Here is a 20,271-nt window from a genome sequence, read left to right on the forward strand (position 1 = left end):
CAAGTGAAAATATACCTTTTATTTTTTATATTTAGAGGTTGTTTTATATCTGGAATTTATATCATATCTGGACAAGATAAAAACTAGAAAAGTGACAGTTTATACTGAATAATTTACAAGGCCTTTGTCATTAAACCTTTGAAAATTGATGGGTACACACACAAGCACATGCATTGTTCTCTCACTACTATCAATAAGTTTTATCTCAATATCATCTCCCTATCACACGACATACAAAAGTATCAACTCACTATCATCAGGCATAAAAAGTATAACATTTGTTAGAATATGTAAAATATATAAAATACCTAGGATTCAATGAAGCAATACGCGTTAGGCAACACTCTCCTTAATGTCACCATTCACTCCGTTACTTTTAATTTTGTCCGTCTTTTCTGACGATTCTAATAAAACTTCCCCACAATCTGTCACTGGATGCTCAAATACGTCATCTGTCATGCTCCTCTCACTTCCGGTCCTTGATCGAGTGCTAGCCAATCTATGGAACAGACTTCCGGCGTTAGTGTGTCGTTTCCCGAACCGCAATAGTCTGTTAAGGAATTCTTTACGAAAAAGAATGTACACCCATGGGTCAAGGATTTGATTTATCGACGCAAGCCGGACGGCCATCAGATCGGATAAGTGGTCGACAGGATAGGCGCCACTTTGGTTGATAATTATCCTCACCTACAAAATCAAGATGACACGAAGCATGTAATTTACAATATATAATAGAGATACATAGTCATCCATATTGTTCTGGTACTTAAATATTGATTTAATGATTTGTTCTAATTGGACTACACAGGAGGACAACGACTGTGAACATTAAAGAAAACATTCAAAGCAACCTCATCATTAGCGAAGATTATAAAGTATCAATGACAAATAAATAAGTAAATAAATCAATTTGGAGAAAAGACGAAAGAAATGATGAAATGAATGTAGTGTCAACTTTATCGATATATGAACCATTAACATATCGTAACAAGTCGTACACATAGCCATGCAGTGACATCTCCAAGTGAACCTCCATGCTGTGTTATAGAACTATGTACTTTGTTCCACTTTACACAAAAACAAAAACGAAACTTGATACCGTTGTAGACAAAGAGGGATGAAGGGGGCATTTTGTTACTGTATTTCCGGGTAGGCTATCTCAGTTCATGGTTTGCCAGCAATGAATTTCCCCTTGATCTGTTTTCACAAACAGGCTACTAGGAAGCTAATGCATTAGCGGTCAATACCGAGGTATAGGTTATTTAATTGTACACTGAAATGCAGTGAAATATTGACAGAGATACCACTCGACTACAAATATCATTTAAATTAAAACTCGTCTCTGGAGTATTGGTTATACCAATAGGGTTGTTTGAGAGCTCCTATCGGGTATCAGATATTTATGTAACCATAACCTAAACAATCAAATATATTGACAGACTACTAACATATCCATTCAGCTATAAGACAAAATGATCTGCTTCTAAATTATTAGGATCATGAGACACAAAATGGTTTTAACAAAATTTTACAAATAACAACTACCGGAAGAGGGTTTTAAAACAGATTTTACGTAGCACTTCCTACTTTTAGTGGCAAATACATAAAATAGTTATTTTAAACGGTAACTTTGTGGTTAGTATTTACAGTTAATTATCGCGCACAAGGATTAAAACAACTGCAGTAAAAGCAAAAAGAACGAGGTCTATGCACTCAAATCATAATAAGGTATCCCAAAATGTACATATTGCAGCTAGGGAAATTATTCACATGTTTATACAAAGGCAGAATTTACACGGGTTAGGTATATACATGTACAACGCATTGGCAGGGTAGAAATCCCATTAGTCATGCACTGACAGGCATACTTGTAATACCCCTTAATTTGACTATTCAAAACGTGAATTAAATTGCTTTTGTAGATGAATTTTCTCGAACACAGATGATTGGCCACAAATGTGTTTTGCTCGGTCATCCTACGTAGACAGTTAAAAAAAGTTGTCGAAAAATTCACAAATGATTATTTCGGGTCACTGCAGCGGTTATGGATTGTGTGATTATCCATAACATCCATCACTGCCGTAATGGAAAACATATTACCAAACATTTGACATTTTCCAAATTTTTCTCATCAAAATGCAACTTTTGGCACCCAGTCCTGTATGTTTTCCGTCAGTAATCGGTATATATTATACAAATCATATTCGGAGTAAAGTCGTTGATAAAAAACCAACCGCGATATTCCAACACAAAAGATTGTGGGAAGAGGGGATGTTGCTACCGAAAAGGGAAAGTTCAATTTTTTGAATATCGAGATCGTCACGCTTATCGAACTCATTAGTAGCTTGTTGTCCATGTAAGTCCCCTCCGCATTTAAGCCATGTTGGTATCTTTGGAGTATAACATATAGATAGATAGAAGTCAAATTGTAATTAATCATCGAATAACGCGGCTGATACCGAAGTATCTGTATTGTCCTTGATTGTAAGCTCAGGAGGATATAAACTATCGACGTATACACATTTTTGTAATAAAAAGGTATGACATAGTCGATACATCTCATAGTGAAATTTAAGGACTTGGCAAGCTTTTCTTCAAATCCTGTTAATTTCTGCAATAAATTCAGCCTTACATGTAAGCAACATATGTTTTCTTTCAAAGGAATGACGAAAGTCTGCCTGAAACTCGTGCTACAAAACTCAATAAAGATTACGTAAATCAGAAACTAGGTCAATCAGATTTTGTAATATTTCATCCCGGCCTTTCTCGTCCTTTTTTGTCTTTTTTTTTTTTTTATAAAATATGTTTCAAAATAGTTTTTAGCCACGTATTCATATCGCCGTTTGCCTATCTTAAAGAAGAAAGCTCTTGTAAGAAGAGAACGTCCCTTGAGTTTAGTTAAGGTATGGTTGTGTAAAGAAATAAAATGTTCTGAGGAGAGAACAATTAAGATTGAACAAAACACTTTTTGAGTTGTTCGAAATCCACACTCCATTCATTCCACTTCTGAGTATACACTACGTCTGCATGCCTTACTTAATGGTATGGAGGGCGATATTCAGAAGTTTGGTTAATGGTTCGGTTAAGTTACTAACTAAAGCCAGCGTCCAAACGTTGTTTATAAAGGTTCTTGTGCAGTTATTAGAATTTGGAGATACTCCATTAAGGATATGTTACAAAATGACGTGCAAGGTAGGTTTCAATCGCTGTTATATTACACACACAGTCTCTGACATAAGTTTTCGGTTGCAGGAAGTGTAAACCAAAGCAAAACCAGACTCTTTACTACTACAATGAACTGAAAACCAACATATATTCTTGGATGTTACAAGGGATAACGCAATCATGATACAATATGATGACCAGGGGTGTAGGCATGTCAATATACAATACAAAAATATGCTAGCAAGTGGATATGACATTCATGAACACTAATGCTAGGGTCAAGGGTCAAGACAATCATCATACACATGTGCAAGGGTCAGGGGGTCAATCATACTGCAGCTACAGGTCCGAAATAAGAAAGCAGCACTTCGGCGGTTTGTGTAACGGGAAAACATATTACAAAAAAAAAAGAGTTAAATTACATTTTTTTTTTCATTTTGAAGATTTACAAACTCTGTCACACGCAACATTTACGAGATGAAAGGTTGTTTAAAGTCAAACAATGAATATATATATATATATATATATATATATATACACTAGTATTGCAATATGTTACAGCTATATAGTAGAAAGGCCTTACTCTACATTATGTTTCAGTTCTGCATATGTTAAACAATATAAACAAATCTCTCTATGTCATACATCGTATAATGTCACTTTCTATCTTTGAAAGAAATAATAAACATACGTTCAGGAATAATATTGAACTTAAAGCCATGATGAGAAAATGTCGGAAAAATAGTTAATCATAAAAGCCGCTTCAGCCAGAGTTAACTCTTTTGTCTCGGTCAAAAAGTTGTTATACGGACGTGATAGAGTAATATCAGTCATAGGTTGATATCACTCTATTAGGTCCACATAACAACGTATTGCCTTCGACTAAAGTCCTTAATTAATGAATAAATTAATGATATATAAATATATGTTAATACCAACTATTCTGTTCAAAATAATGCTTTTTTCTTTTGTTTCGAGTTTATTTCAGTATTTATAAATAAATGTAACCTACATTATTCAACTATTAGAGTTTGGCTTCTGTTCTGCGCCTGTAATCATTGTTTACGCGTCTCCCTGTTTTCATTTCACCAACAGGCTGCGCACGGCTGATGTCACAACTATTGGATATAATAATCAATTTTCTGACCTTGACAGCTTAATCTCGTGATCGCGGAAATAAGTCTAAGAAAAATAACGTACCACTCACTTGCTTACATTTGAAACACGAGTAGTATTTTGGAAGAACATTGTATTTGTATATAATAGTTATGGTCGTGTAATACATTGTTATAAACATAATATGTAATGTTATATAATATACTTCGCCCTGTCTATGCTATAGAATATACAACGCCCTGCCTAAACTATATAACAAACATCGCCCTGCCTATGTTATATAATATCCATTTCCCTGCCTATTTAACATAATATGCATCGCCCTGCCTGCCTATGCCATGTCATATACATCGCCTTGCCTATATTATATAACATTAATTTCCCTACCTATATACTATAATATACATCGCCCTGCCTGCATATGCTATATGATATACATCGCCCTGCAGTTGTTTTATTTTTATATTTTATTGATATATAGCATACACCGCTCTGTTTATAACATTTTTAACAAAACGCCCAGCCAATGTTTTACACTAGTATTATACAAAGCTATATATATATATTACATATAATTTTGCATATTGCATACATAATATATAGATCCTCTATATACATTTTATATTAAACATCGCCCCGCCTTTAATATATAAATAATACTTCGTTGCTGACTGATTGACTAGAAAGCAGTAAATGTTGATATCTATCAACCAATCATAGAAAATGTGACAACCAATCACCACGCTGCTGCTGCTGACACGTGACACATATGGCGTAACACGTTTATAAAGAAGGAACGTTTCATTATTTACTCATGTTTCTAAATCATATTTTTATTTGTAGAGAACTTCAATTGTTCAATGGGACATATACATACATATCTATATAGGGTTGAGGGATCATACACATATGCCTATCACACACATACACGCACACATGTGTATATTTATGCATTTGTAGTAAAACTACAACAATACGTAGATACATCATTTACATTCACGTCTAAGTGCACCATTCCGTTTAAACACATTCCTGTTTATACCTAAAACCTTTGTGTTTCCGAAACCTTTCCATCAACCTAAGCACCCTTAACATGTTTTCCTTCCGCAACAGAATATAGACCCAGGGATCTAGAAGTTGGTTAATGGAGGCCATTCTCAGAGCTAACAGATCGGCGGGGCGATCTAATGAGGAGGAAGAAGTGTGGGTACCTTGAAGTATATAAATACGAATCTGAAATAAAGAACGCAGTTGTATCAGGTAAAAGCACATAATAAACCTCTTCATTAAAATAAAAGCATGATTAAGAGGATGTATTGCTTTAAAAATGTTAAGATTCTATTTTCGGCTTTTATGATTCATCGTAGTAAATGATTTCAACACAGCTACATATGTAAAATTTTCATGTAACCCAGATTGTTTTGCCATTTGATTAATGAATTTCCTCACGATAACCCACTCATTTATCGGTTGTTCTGTCCCGGTAATGCCTGTGTATATGTTTCTGTATCGTGCTATGTAAGTGAACGTTTCTCAGCAGATGATAATTGACTGAGTATAACAATTAATATATGACTGTCCTTTCTGTTGTATGTATGGACTATCCCTGTATCTTAAATAAATCTGTAGCCGACGGCAATAACAGTATGATTACGATCTATGGCTTAGAAATTACAATTTACATGTACAGAGAGAAAGGAAAAAAATATCATTTATGTTTACACTCAATCTAGTTACCCTTTGCCGTTCAGAAGAGCACAATCAAAATTTTGTTTAGATGTGATTGAAAAGTCCCGTACCGAATTCGTATGGGTAAACATCAACTTGTTTGTCGCAGTAACTATACTGCTGATTAATATAAAAATAATGAGATTTTATGATGATGTATACAATATCTGTGGAGTTAAATTTTCCAGTATATGAAATACGTGTGGAAGCTCGTATTCCATATTCGTTTAGAATACTAAATTATATCACATTTAATTACGAAAGAAGACATTTCATTTCTAATGTCATCTTACCAGTGCCTCGAAGAACAAATGCAACAAAAGCATGTATTTATTAATCTTTTGTATTTTGTTTATGGGGGTTGGGGGTGGGGATTGGTTGGTCGATTATGTTGGGAATCATTTACTATTTAATACATCAGATAAAGATTTCGACTTCAAGTAAAGGCACCGGTCAAAAATTGTCTTTCTTCGTAATTTGCATTTCTTTTTATCAAATTAATAGTGGAAATATCTAATATACACTATGCATGTATGTCAACCCGAAGATTTTTCATATTTTATTATTATTATCGTGTACTAGAATTACACAGCGACCTGGTCCTTCTCCAATAACGTGTATTATAAGACAATTTCGTATTTGCTTCTGAACGCAAAAGTTAAGAAGTTCTTTATTTTCTTTGGCCTAAACATACCATTAAGTATAAACAACCCATTATAAACATATCATTATTAGGTATATACATGCCATTATGTATTTTGTATTGTAATATTGTTTCATGGTGACTGTTCTTCTATGTGTTATGTTGTGATATGTAAATTTTCATGTTCCTATCTTGATAAAGGGTCAGATCGCCCTGAAAATGTGAAAAATGTCTTTGTCTGAACTGTCATTAGTACTTCTTTGCCCATCCCATATGCCATTATTTAGTATATACATACCATTAGAGGAGTCCAGCACGTGGCGAATACCACCATCAACACCACTAGGAATATCATGATGAACACATCATTCCGCCGTGACTTTCCACTCCGTGATCCCACACTGCTTGCCTTCCGCCTCACCCCGTTTTGTCTATTTGCCTTAGCTAACATGAGAATTACTAAAGAGTTCAGAATGGCTGTCAACAATATCATTATAATTCCTATCGTGGCGTAAAAGTAGGCGAAACATTTGTCTTTGATATCGGTCCCGAAGAAATTGAAGAAGCACCATGTTCCCGGGAACTGTAGCACGTTTTGGCCGAGGCCAATTAGAGGAAGAAAGGCGATGGAAATGGATACTATCCATAAACTGACCACTGCTAGGTTGACCAGCGACGCTTTCTTCATGGTGACGCTGTACGAATACGGAAACCACACGGCCACAAAACGGTCAAGCGACATGGCTGCTACAATAAACACGGTTGCCAGACCAGCAAAGATAAGCATGAAGGAAAGGTAATCGCAAAGGGGTTGGCCGCCAACCCATCTCAGGTTGTTAGCGTACACAATGAAGGCTACAGGCGAAGTGGCCACAATGCCAAACAGGTCTGTCACAGCCAGAGCACCGACCAGACGGTAAAAAACCCGCCATTTATGACTTTTAGCGGATCTGACCAGCACAAAGATGGCTAACAAATTCCCTATTACACCAAACGTAAACTGTATGGCGGTCGATGTTGGCGAAACCTTTCGGCCAATGGTGGGTAGTGTCACATTGGTGGCGTTAGTTGTGGTCAGGTTGGCTGAGTTCAGGGTCAAGTTTAATATATACTGCGGCAGGTCTGTGGCAACTATAGAATGTTCCGTTGTGATCCAATCGTATGTCGTCGAAGTCGCCATATCATGAAGTAAAAATTCTTGAAAACAAGTAAGTGGCTGGCAACTCAAGACTTACAGTACATCCTGTCGTAGCTGTCGTAGCTGTCGTTGCTACAATGCTCCATGGTGCTCCATGCGGTTGTCATGAATGGTTAATGGAAAGCTACTAGGATGTTTATATAGCCCAATGTCACGCGGGATGTCGATATTAAAGTGCGCCAGTGATTCTTAAATCCTGCGCCTGTCATTTCCACGCTGTACGAACCGTACAGGGATGTTTAAAGCAGTGTTGTTCTAATACATTAATCACCAATACACCAATACACATCAGCGGACACTCATCACTAAATCTGCAGCACACGGATGTCTAGCATGACGGATAATTAGACAGGAAATACGACACTGGCGGTTTCGGATGTCCGTCTACAGGCGTCGATTGTTTCACCTCTGCAAGGACACAAAAAACAGTGGATATATTTGTTGTAGTACTCAACAGCGATTAACATCTCATATTGACATATATAACATCAATTTATACGCTGTTGACAGGCCGCGCTACTGAAAAATAATATTGGGTGTCATACTTCAAAAACATATTATCAGAAATCTAAAATGTGCTGAAAATCTGTCTACGCAATCTGGTTTTTCGTAAGCCATTTAAACCATTGTTAGATATAATTTGTTAGTAATTCCCTAGATACATTATCATTATCTATGCAGATTCTGGTACTCAAAGGCGCCATCTGGTGGTAGGAACAATGATTATCGTGGACATATTGCAAGGTATGTGTATAATGCTGCCACTAATTGTCCAGGGGAGGTGCCGGTGATATTGTTTCATGAAAACCCAGGCAGCTATAAGGTTATGTCGGCATTCGCTCAACATCGTCCGTTCTCTGCTAAAATCGTGCATTGTAGATTTTCAACTCTCTAAAAGAAACACAGCCACAACACAGCGTCGTCGACAGACTGTCGTCGTATTTCTAGCAATTATTTCAAACATACACTGCATTGTATACTATTTTGTTTGTATTAATCATCACTTAAACCTTAGTTGTTTATTATTATGAGTTGTTTCGCTTTTTAAAGTCGAATTATAGTAATCATTGTTTTGTAATTTATGACAAATATTGAATTTCAGGTTTTTTCCGAATTATAGTATTTGTTTGTGGTACTGTTATTGAAAGTCAACAGTAAACACTTTATCATTTGTTTTGAGTTGTGAATCAATTTATTCGAGGTATATCTTTTTGAAGAATTAACCTTATAATTGTTTCGGTCTTGAAGTAACTTTCTTTAAATGTATTTAGTGTGTGAGTGATAACTACCCAGACTGATTTGTACTATACTATTAGTAACAGGCTACCCCTCACTGTCAGGCTTAATAGGAATCACAGTAGGTGATGTACTCGCTTATACCTCTCGCAGATTAACCGATATCTGACATCGCTGGTACAATAAATATAGTCCGAGGATGAGGTGATCGACCTCAGTAATTGTTTCAGTTGTATGTGTATTAGGTGTGAACGATTGCCTTAGAGATAGAAGTAGAACCTTTCATGTCAACGGTGCTTGTAGTGGGGCACGCAACATATCATTGTGCATACTCAGTGTTAAGTTGATAACATTAAAGACACACCGTATTCTATTGGGTGTGTTTTTGTGTTTATTTGATGTTTGCGACCCATGCTTTCTATTTGGGACTCGCACTATTTTAATAGGTACACGTATTGCTTAAATAATAACGTTTAAGACACAAAGTAGTTCATACATTTAAGGTAGACTGTTATGTATTGTGTATACCTATGTAAATGTGAAAAAAGCTACAATTTTTCAGGTATTACAGCAATCAGTGCAATGATATTTGAAACAGGCCATATTTTATATGGGTACACTTATTGATAATGTGATAAAATTTAAGACACTATATTTGTATTCGATATACTTAGCATTAATTTCATAATGTTTAGGACGAACAATATTCTTAATGTGTACACTAATTATAAATTCAATAATGTTTAGACGTACATAATGTTTATTATGTATAGTTAATGTTCATTTAACAATGTTTAAGGCACAATATTTTATTGGGTACTCTAAGTGATTAAGACACGTTACGTTTTAACGGGGTATATACTTACCTAGTGAGTATATGAAAGTATTGAATAATGGTTGCGGCAACAGAACGCGTTTTTTAGAAGCAATTGTGACAGTTTTATTGGATGTGCGCAGTTTTGATGTTATAATGTTTAATTAATTAATTATTTCCAATTCAACAGACCCAAGGGTCCACAGAATGGATAACAACATTACAACACATGTAAAACACATAGGTTGTTCATATTTTGTAAATTTGTTGTGTAAGTAAAGGATACGCGCCTCAGACTGTCCAATATTCTACATAATAGACAGTTTGTATCTTATGTATATCTTACTTAAAACACATAACCTCTTTGTGTTAATATTGGACAGTTTCAATATCTGTTCAGTATGTGCAATCCACCACGAAGGCTATTGATACAATAAAAGACAGTGTTGAATATAATAATGTTAAGGACTGAAGGCTGCGTAAAACTGCCCAAATTTTTCATGAAGTTTGAAAAAAAAGGAGGCAAAGAAAAGAAACAAAAAAAGAGAAAAAATCTCAGAGTTATGCAAAACATGCAAGTCTTACGTTGTTCAACGTATCTGCATGCTATATGACTTGGAAATAGGTCAATCTAATGATAAAAATACACTCTTCAGAAGCTGGCATATAATTATTTTAACAACTTGGAGCATGAGGTTTTTAACACGTTCGATAGCAATTATTCTTGACGATTATGTTAACTCGATATATACATATAAATAATTCACATGATGTGTCCTTGTTTTCATTTATATCCATGATGTAGCTACTTATTCTACCTACATCTGTCATACACAGGAAAACAAATAAGGTATACAAATAATGTAGATGTTCATATCTCGACAACAGATGTCAATGACAACCTCACTATCTGTTGTATACTTTAATAATAGAATGACAATAAAATGTTCACAACACAAGTATTGTCAGGTTTACACATCTTCATCAAGGTCAAATACAATTTTTTTTTCATTTAACAGATCTATAGCTTATATCTATCAAACATATTTAGTTTATTGATACATGCATATAAATTTCAACCTGATCTGCGTGTTTATTTTACTAGAATTAGGTTGTTCTTCTTGAAATACAATCCTGTCGTTTATTACTCTTTAAGTCGTGTCTCATATATTTGCTTAATGCATGTTTCTGAGTATGCTTTACGCCAACTTCAATTTTGATATAAAATGTTTTAAAATCAATAAACATGAGTTGAATTAAGTCATTAAAATCATCAGTTTCCGGCAACAATTTAATAAATAAATAAATTGGACCCCTTTCAGATGACAACCACATGTTACAGCTATACCATGAATAATTGCTTGGAAATATGCAAACATAAATTTCAGTGGTAACCAGAGCTAACATTGTGATTTTACAATGAACAAATTGATGTCAAGAATGGTATGACAATAATGTAAATTGCTCCACAAGTACGTTTTACAATGATTGTTGATAAGTTCCTGTAGTGACAATACCGTGCGTATGTATATACAGCACCTTTTCCTTCTTCTTGTCACAAGCTTATCCTTTAACCTTCAGGCGCGTATGGAAAAATAACACCTTTGTTTTGTGCAAAAGACTATTTTTATTCATGGTTTTATTGATTATTTACTTTCATATCACTACAAACTAAACGAAACTGACTGGTTTTTTTTGAAAGACATTTCATCATCTAACAGGAACCGACCTCTTATAACAATATCACTTATATGGGCAGTAAACTATGATATTGAAGGTAGACCTGATGAAGGACAAAACCGCGAATGGTACTCGTAATGTCTTCATCTAGAACGATATCTGCTTTTTACCGCACACGATAATCACGAACATGTACTTAAATTCCTTATCCGGAGCCTTTAGGGCAAACCATAGCCTCGATTCTAAATCCCGTGAGACATAAATAGCTAATTAACATTAAAATGCATGTGCTGAGGAACTCGGTTGGTTGGATTATAACCCTCGTCGGACAATAACGCAAATCATTAAAACAACCCTACTTTCTCTAATCAGCTGAATCCGGAACAATATGATCAGAATGGAGGATTCATCTAATTGTTCACGACACTTTCTGTAAGGAAACAGTTTGAGTTTAGAATAATAGTAATCGTATGGAAGAATTTTCTTGATACAGGTATCCGAATTAATTATTTTGTGGTTACCTTACAAATCAAAACGTAAAAGTGTAGCGGGAAGACAACAGTCAGAAGGGCAATAGGAGCTGATACCGCACATTTGATAGAATATAGAACAATAATCAACACACATAGACGAAGTAAACCACAATAGCAACACGCAAGGACGTAATACAACACATCGTAAAACAGCGAGTACAAAAAATACCGCAGCGTCATCATGCAAGGGAGAAACATACTACATAATGACAAAGACAACGCATGGTCAACACGCAAGGACAAAGACAACGCATGGTCAACACGCAAGGACAAAGACAATGTATCGTCAACACGCAATAACAAAGACAACGCATCGTCAACACGCAAGGACAAAGACAACGCATCGTCAACACGCAAGGACAAAGACAACGCATCGTCAACACGCAAGAACAAAGACAATGTATCGTCAACACGCAAGGACAAAGACAACGCATCGTCAACACGCAAGGACAAAAAGTACGCATCGTCAACACGCAAGACAAAGATATAGCATCGTCAACACGCAAGGACAAAGACAACTCATCGTCAACACGCAAAGACAAAGACAATGTATCGTCAACACGCAAGGACAAAGACAATGGATCATCAACATGCAAGAACAAAGACAACGCATCGTCAAAACGCAAGACAAAGATATAGCATCGTAAATACGCAAGAACAAAGACAACGCATCGTCAACACGCAAGGATAAAGACAACGCATCGTCAACACGCAAGAACAAAGACAATGTATCGTCAACACGCAAGAACAAAGACAACGCATCGTCAAAACGCAAGACAAAGATATAGCATCGTCAAAACGCAAGACAAAGATATAGCATCGTCAATACGCAAGAACAAAGACAACGCATCGTCAAAACGCAAGGACATACAGTCTAAAGTAGAAATTGAAAGTAAGAACTTCTAGAAAAAAATAGAGGAAATAGTCGCCGTGTATCCTGAACCGCATGTGGCATCCATCAAATGTCTCTCATCCTCAAGTTTTTAGTCCAATTCCGGAAAGTAATTCACTAATGATCCAACACCATATGCCCATTTTCAAATTAATGGATGTCTTTAGCCTTTGGCCAAGCAAGTCCTAGATCATTTGAAGATAGATATGATCGTTAGTATCATTGGATGAAAGTGGACACGCTCAATTTCTGGTTCCGATTGCTACTGTTGGCTGATTGCAATATATTTACTAGAGTTGACATGTAGCACAACATCGGTATTCATAATACAGTCACGATTCATATAATACGGTTCATGGGTTTTATTTTAATAAACTGGGTAGGCTAACATTTGCATGATCTACTATCTGGTGAAGTCCGGTACAAGTTAGCATACTGTTGTGTGTTGATGCCAAGGTGTGATGTCGCCCTACACACTCGACAAAACAACTGACATTTAGCTTTGATTTGTATGCATATTATACCAGTATATATAAATACCATGGGTGACATCGGGTGTAATTACATGTTTAAAGACGGGGAGGACCCAACATGGTTGTGACTACTGTAGGTGTATAATGTTGTCAGTGTATTGCATCATCCTGACCCCCAGACAAACATTTCCTTCTACTTCTATTTGCGTTTAAACGATATGAAACAACTAGGGAACTACTAGACATATTTACATAGGGATGAAACATACACTTAGCACACACAGGTGTCCCACGCAAGGTTTTTTTCCTGAGAGTGGGTGTCGCAGGCAGCCGGGTATTACGTGACAATTTTCATATTGTTCATATTGCGACAAGGGCATAGGACGTGGTGCACCGTTAAATTATCCGGTACCTACAACGACACGTGTTTTGTCATATGTCGTCACATGGCATGCATCTTTTGTATACCGCTATAATATTTTAAATGCGTTTTGTTATAGTAAACCGTCACAATGGCTCGAAGACAAAAGGACATAAAACCATTTATTATAAAACGTACGTTAGCTTGAAATCAAATTGCAGTGCTGTTTAAGAGACATTCCTCACATCCCGTTTCGTTATGACACCCCTGAGTAAAACAAACCTGTGACAACCAAATGGAGATTGACAGATCTACATATGCTATGCATGTAGTATAGCACATTCGTGATGTTCCGGATACCTGCTTTCAAACACTGCCCAATGAATATTAAGTCCCACTAAGTGTTCGGCAGAGAGTACACATTACATTCATTGTATCTATGACGAAACACAACCGTCCTACAAAACAACGTTCGACTGTAAATTACTGTAACGTACTTAGGGAACTTTATGGTATACACAAATAATATGTTTTATACGAACGGTATGAATCTGTTGTTTCGATTTCCCATTTTAAAGCACTATGCATTATTGATGCATTTGCTCTCGTATCGATCGGGCTACACGTGGAATATAATTGCTTACAGTGTTGCAGTTATTCTTTCTATATATCAATGAAACCGGAAGTCACACAAACAAGGACGTTGCTTGAATCCATTAGGTAACAGGTACAGCAACTGGGGAGTGCAGAACGGTTCGGACATCGCCCCTCTGTCAGGCAAGGAGTATGTTTAATAGTAAACTGCGCGAAGACTGAATGAGGACAATCAATTAAATAATGAGTTCAATAATTTATTCCGCGCAGCTTATAGATATCCATTACACGATATCCGGAACGATGGTACCGACTGTGATTGGCATTTGAGTCAGTTAGCTAATAACTACGTCAGCGTACTACAATGGCACAGAAGACAGTTAAGCAACTTCAAGAAGCGCATGATATGGCAGAAATGGCAACTGTGTTCTTTCCAAAAAAAGTCACCAAATAGCAAACGCCCTTGTTAAGACTACAATATGTTAATATTGATATAACAATGACCCGATCTCACCAAGACGAAGACAATTGTCTAGTAAGACATGTTAACCAGTTAAATAGGCCAATATCAAAATATAAATAGGATCCAATCGATGACAGAAGCTAATGTATTGAAAGAGTTGAGAAAATCGGTGGTGCTAATATATATGTTGACGGACATTTTGGGTCGGAGGAGGAAAGTAATATCATTGTATTCTGAAATTATGAATTTGGAAGGAGTTTTCATATGCTTCCCATATTAAGATTTCAGGAGGATGAGTTGTAGAACGAGTTCCCACAAAGAGTACTTCTCTGTTCAGAATGTTAACACTATTTCAACTGAAATTTAAGTAGACAAAAATTAAACCTGAATGTCGTCAATATCTTACGGGTTCAGTCGAGTTAAAACTATTGAACATTCAAGTGTTATAGGAGCTGATTAAAAGCGAGAGAGCGAAGTCAGCTTTACGTTCGGGAAATGAATCAGATCATTAATATCCGGACAGTCTGTCGTTGTCGCGAGTCATTCTGGTACAGAACTAGGTCAATGTGCGGCACGGCGTATTAAATAATTAAACAACAGCCAAATCCTAAAATAAACCTTGTATTAAAACGAAAACGATCGATTTGATAAAACTCGGTCAGTTTTATGTCATGTATTATTGGCTTATTTAAGATGCGTAGTATTTTATAGGTGAAATGACTGGATGTTTAAGATCAAAAGTATTATAAAGGAACGGTTTTATCTCACGCTTATGTTTCAATTGAAACGAAAATAAAGTTACGTTGTTATTACTTTTTTATAATATTTTTAGGGTGGAAAGACTAAGCATGAAGCTTTAATGTATAGTTTTAATGTATATAAACATATGTGTAACAAATGATATATTATAGCCGTTTCTATCAATACTGAACCGCCACCTGAATATATAATACAATGATCTTTCTCACTTGTGCATCGGTAGTTAATTAAGTTTTCTATCCGGGCACTTCTGTATCAACGACTGTTACCCTTCAATAGGTAAATACTGTTTTGCTAGTATAGCACTGACTGGAAACCAATGGATCTATGGGTATCAGTAAGATCTAATGTTTGCGTTTGCGTACATTTAATCCCAAGGATGAACCCGACGAGTTGTCATCAACGACGAGATAGAAGCTACGATCTGATATGTAAGTAATAACATAAAATATTGATCGCCAGCTAAGTGTAGGGAATGTTTTTGATAGACTGATGGTATCGTTGGAAAATAATATCGCTCGACCCAATAACCACGGCACGGAGGCTGATGACATAGCTTTAGCAATGGACACCTTTTCTATGTCAGCAGTTTTTGATTCTGCAATATTAAAACAATTGTTTAAACTGGTGGTTTTTCCTTGCAGTATCCATTATGGTTTGTTATCATGGGACATCTTCAATACAACAAGTAATTACATACATGTATTGTGTAGGATGACTGCAGTTTTTCGTGTAAAAATACACTTTAAAATTTGCAGCAATACAATTCAGTTTCCAATTATTACTTTGAAGTTTTTAATTTAATACTAGCTTCTGTGTGTCTTTTTTATTGCATATTCTGTCACTTGTCAACAGAGCAAGTCCATGTACTCCAGTTTCTGTAGTTTTGTTTCCATTATACTGTTGCGAATACATTTATCTATTCACTCTCGAACTGGTTCCATTTATTACCGCGTATTTTAATTACAAATTCCAATTGATTGATGTCCAATTAGCATCTGTTATCAACTGAGAAACACCTGTAACTTTTAACAAGTGAGTGAAAGATCAAATTCAACGACCAAATCGACCACTATGTGATAAAACGAAGCATCAGCCAGAAACAAAATATCCCGTCAAAATAAAAATAAAAATCAGTTTAAATTCAATTCTTTATCGGCTGGATCGGGATTCGAACCCAGAACATCAAATTGTTATACTATCGGTCTAACTGATTGAGCTACCTGGTCAACGGATTTGTATTGGCTTAACTTTTTCTATACTTATATTCAAATGGAAGTTAAAGGGAGGTCTCTGTATACAGAAAAATCCCAAGTGCATTGGGACAGGGATCGTTAATACAGGTGTCCTGTCCTCATCAACCAGGCACAGTCTGAGTCCTTCTGTCTATGACGTCATCGACCTTCTTCCATTTCTAACAACTGTAATACTGTCTATCAGCTCCATTTGCTGTCGATTAGATTTCCTACCCTCAAACTCTTTCATTTTTATTGCTGATCAGGTTAATTGTATTGTCTGTCAATTAACATATACGTTGAATCAGTTTTTACTAAAGTTGATTACAAGGGTGATTCGTTTATGGCTAGAAGCTTACAGTCACACTCAGTTTGATATAGTTCCCACTTACTGCAGATTGAATCTCTTGTTTTATGTACATTAGAAGATTTCAAACTGCCTACCTGTTTTAAAATAGTTGATGATCACGCATTATTCTCACGGCGTGCAGACACGAAAGCTGATCTATCCTGAAATATACGGTATTTTGATAATATTTTCATATAAGATAATTCTTCTACCTGGACTCTAAATGTACATGCATTTTTACTAAGACAGGAAAATGCCATCATAAAGTCATGGAACATTTGTTTATTGTATGGTTTTCATTAGTCATTTTATTTTGAAATGCCATGCCATGCCATTGACAACCACAATATAATGTTTCACAAATCAATCCAATCAGATATCACAATAATGTCTGGGATATACGCTGGTTATATTCATTTTCTCTAATAAACTCTTCTTATTAATATCATTTTAATATCCTTCAAAGCCATGCGAATGTTATCAATCTTGTCTATGTTAAAATGTGACACCGTGTTTTATGACAACGAATCATTATCAATGCTAGAACGACAATATACATAAAACATCTGACGCATATCTCGTGTCTGTCTTACTGACATTTAACAATCCACATCATACTAAATGTTTACACGATCACTCGTTCTATACACTTGCATCAGATCATATTTCATACAAATATTAAAAATAATAATAATTCGAGGTTCTTATAAACAGCTTTATCACAACCTAGTTCGTAGGTCGTCTCAAAGCGGTTCACAAATTATTATCCTATAGGTTATAGGGCTTTTGCAACCAACGAATACCTTTCTCAACTCCCCGAGGAGCATACATCCGGTGCTGCCATTTCGGCGCTAACAGCTAGCATTAAACAATTCTAGTACTGCCCAACCACGTACTAGCGGAGTAAAGTATCTTGCTCAAAGATACAAAACAGTGCGGTGCAGTGACTCGAACACGCAACGCTTCGGTCACGAGCCCGGCGTCCTACCACTAGACTACCGTGCCTCCATATACGTTCTTTTTAGAGAAATAGATAAGAAAACATACGTCTTCATAATTTTGCTCCTTACCCTGTTGAGTAACGTTAAAGTGAAACAGTTTTAATGATATCAACATAGCCCTATGATATGACTGTTGATTTTTTTTGGAGGCTAAAAACACCAAGCCATCCGGCTAAATGAAATGCTAAATAGAAAACTAAATAGAAAATAATGTATCATAATCATAGAATAAAGCTCTTACTCTTCGGCGGATGTATCCACGAAAATGAACACAAACTGATTAGTTTAAAAAGTCACATCACGAGCATGTTCTCACGTGAGAATTTCAGTTTTTACAGAATATATAAAGGCCAGCTAACAAGTTTCCCTTTTCGTGAACCTTAAGTTGGCAGGTGTATCTTTGATGTAGGTAGTATACACGGAAACATGTGAAGCATTTTGATTGATATTCAAGCTTGTTTGATATCGAAACAGATGGATGTTTTCTGACTCTCATAAATAAAATAAAATACTAATCTAACAATTACGTATACACTGTTAATGGGTAAACTCGACATCTTAATTTCAATGATGCAATTAAAAAAAATAAGAAATTTCCAAACTTATAACGGTAATTAACAAACAAATATTGGTTTCAATATTCTTGTCCTACTTTTTCAAATAGTTTCAGACATCTATTCAACATAATTATGTTTGATAAAAAGGTTTGATTTGAGCGATTATAATTTCGTCGATTTAGAGGAACATCAATCGTTGCATTATATATCACAGTTAAAGCAACAACATCTATACCTATAAAACGTGTACGTGATCAGAAATATGTTATACGATAAAATGTATCGTAGGAGTACACGAAACCCTTGTGAGGGTATGTGAAAGCCAATAGCAGGGATATAACCCTTTTATATGTAGGAGTAAATGAAACCCCTGATTGGTTTAAATGTACTATTAAAAGTTGTTTTTGACGCTAAATCATTGGAATGGTTGCGTTGATATCAACCGAGTTATTACAGTACATCTTTCACAAGGACAACTGGTGTTACAAATAGTGCTTAAACTAATTGTGGAAAAAAATATGCTGAACAATATATTTGGAAGCTTATACTTGAATAAAAAATACGAATTGTTCAAACGTAGTCAAACAAATCGTATAAATCATTCAAGTGTGATTTGAGCATTGCATGCACCTAAATCGTAGATTTTTATCCTCTGGGTTATTTGCATTGTTTAACTCCAGTGTGTCCTTTGGATCACGTTCACAGGTTCATATAACCACATATTCTCCTCAACGAAAGTCCGTAATTGATAATTAACAAATGAAGATGGCACATAATTAATTCATCTGAAACCTTATTAGTAACATTCTGTTGCAATGTACAATTATGCTCATAAGCATTGCGTTATATGATTAGAATAATAAATTGCCTTGTTAAAACTGACCACAGACAATAAATCAATGAATTTAGTGACATTTGTCACTTAAAGATAATTTACTTGTAATGTACGTTGGATTTTATGATAACATACCTCAATATTATAGTCCTTAAATAAACCTACCAACCACAAATTTTGTTATAATAATTCAATAACAGAAAAAAAATCCATTATAGTTATTATTTTTCCCAATGGAAACTCTTCAGTTCTTTACCATCAAACAGTTTGAGTAATTTATATTTGCAGCAGCGCCAAAAACTACTGTACCTCATACTACTCATAGTAAGTATATAGCAAATATGTATATATATATATAGTAAATATATAGCAGATATGGAAATTAAAATGCGATGCGGGCCAGATTGATTCAGTAAAAGACAATTTAAAATGATGTATTATTCGATAAAACTGGTAATTTATTCTCGTTACTGTACATACCAGTTCCTCAATGTCTGATTCCACCCTGATTTTGAACGCTCTGGACATGCTGACACGTGATTACTGCTACACTGTGACTGTACAGTGGTGAGTAAATTGTCTGACTAACAGGAATAACACAGGCAATGTTATTCCGTCTTTGCGTATTGCAGAGTTATC

The 20,271-nt window shown here is 35.5% G+C and overlaps 1 protein-coding gene across 5 annotated transcripts in view; it reads right to left on the bottom strand.

Annotated features, from left to right (window-relative positions):
- The window catches only part of LOC110449221 (prostaglandin E2 receptor EP4 subtype-like), a 67,140-nt gene continuing 46,869 nt past the window's right edge, over positions 1 to 20,271 (bottom strand). For 4 of the 5 annotated variants that reach the window (XM_021495952.1, XM_021495934.1, XM_021495961.1 and 1 more), the window contains 2 exons: positions 6,951 to 8,258; positions 1 to 687 (listed from right to left, as the gene is read on the bottom strand). In XM_021495952.1, the coding sequence (XP_021351627.1) occupies positions 334 to 687; positions 6,951 to 7,832 (1,236 nt within the window). In that variant the 5' untranslated portion in view covers positions 7,833 to 8,258 and the 3' untranslated portion in view covers positions 1 to 333. Of the gene's footprint in view, positions 688 to 5,323; positions 5,515 to 6,950; positions 8,259 to 20,271 lie in introns of all 5 variants that reach the window. The other variant, XM_021495970.1, reaches the window with a different exon arrangement.

This window comes from Mizuhopecten yessoensis, unplaced genomic scaffold (assembly GCF_002113885.1).
Source record: "Mizuhopecten yessoensis strain PY_sf001 unplaced genomic scaffold, ASM211388v2 scaffold431, whole genome shotgun sequence".
NCBI lineage: Eukaryota > Metazoa > Mollusca > Bivalvia > Pectinida > Pectinidae > Mizuhopecten > Mizuhopecten yessoensis.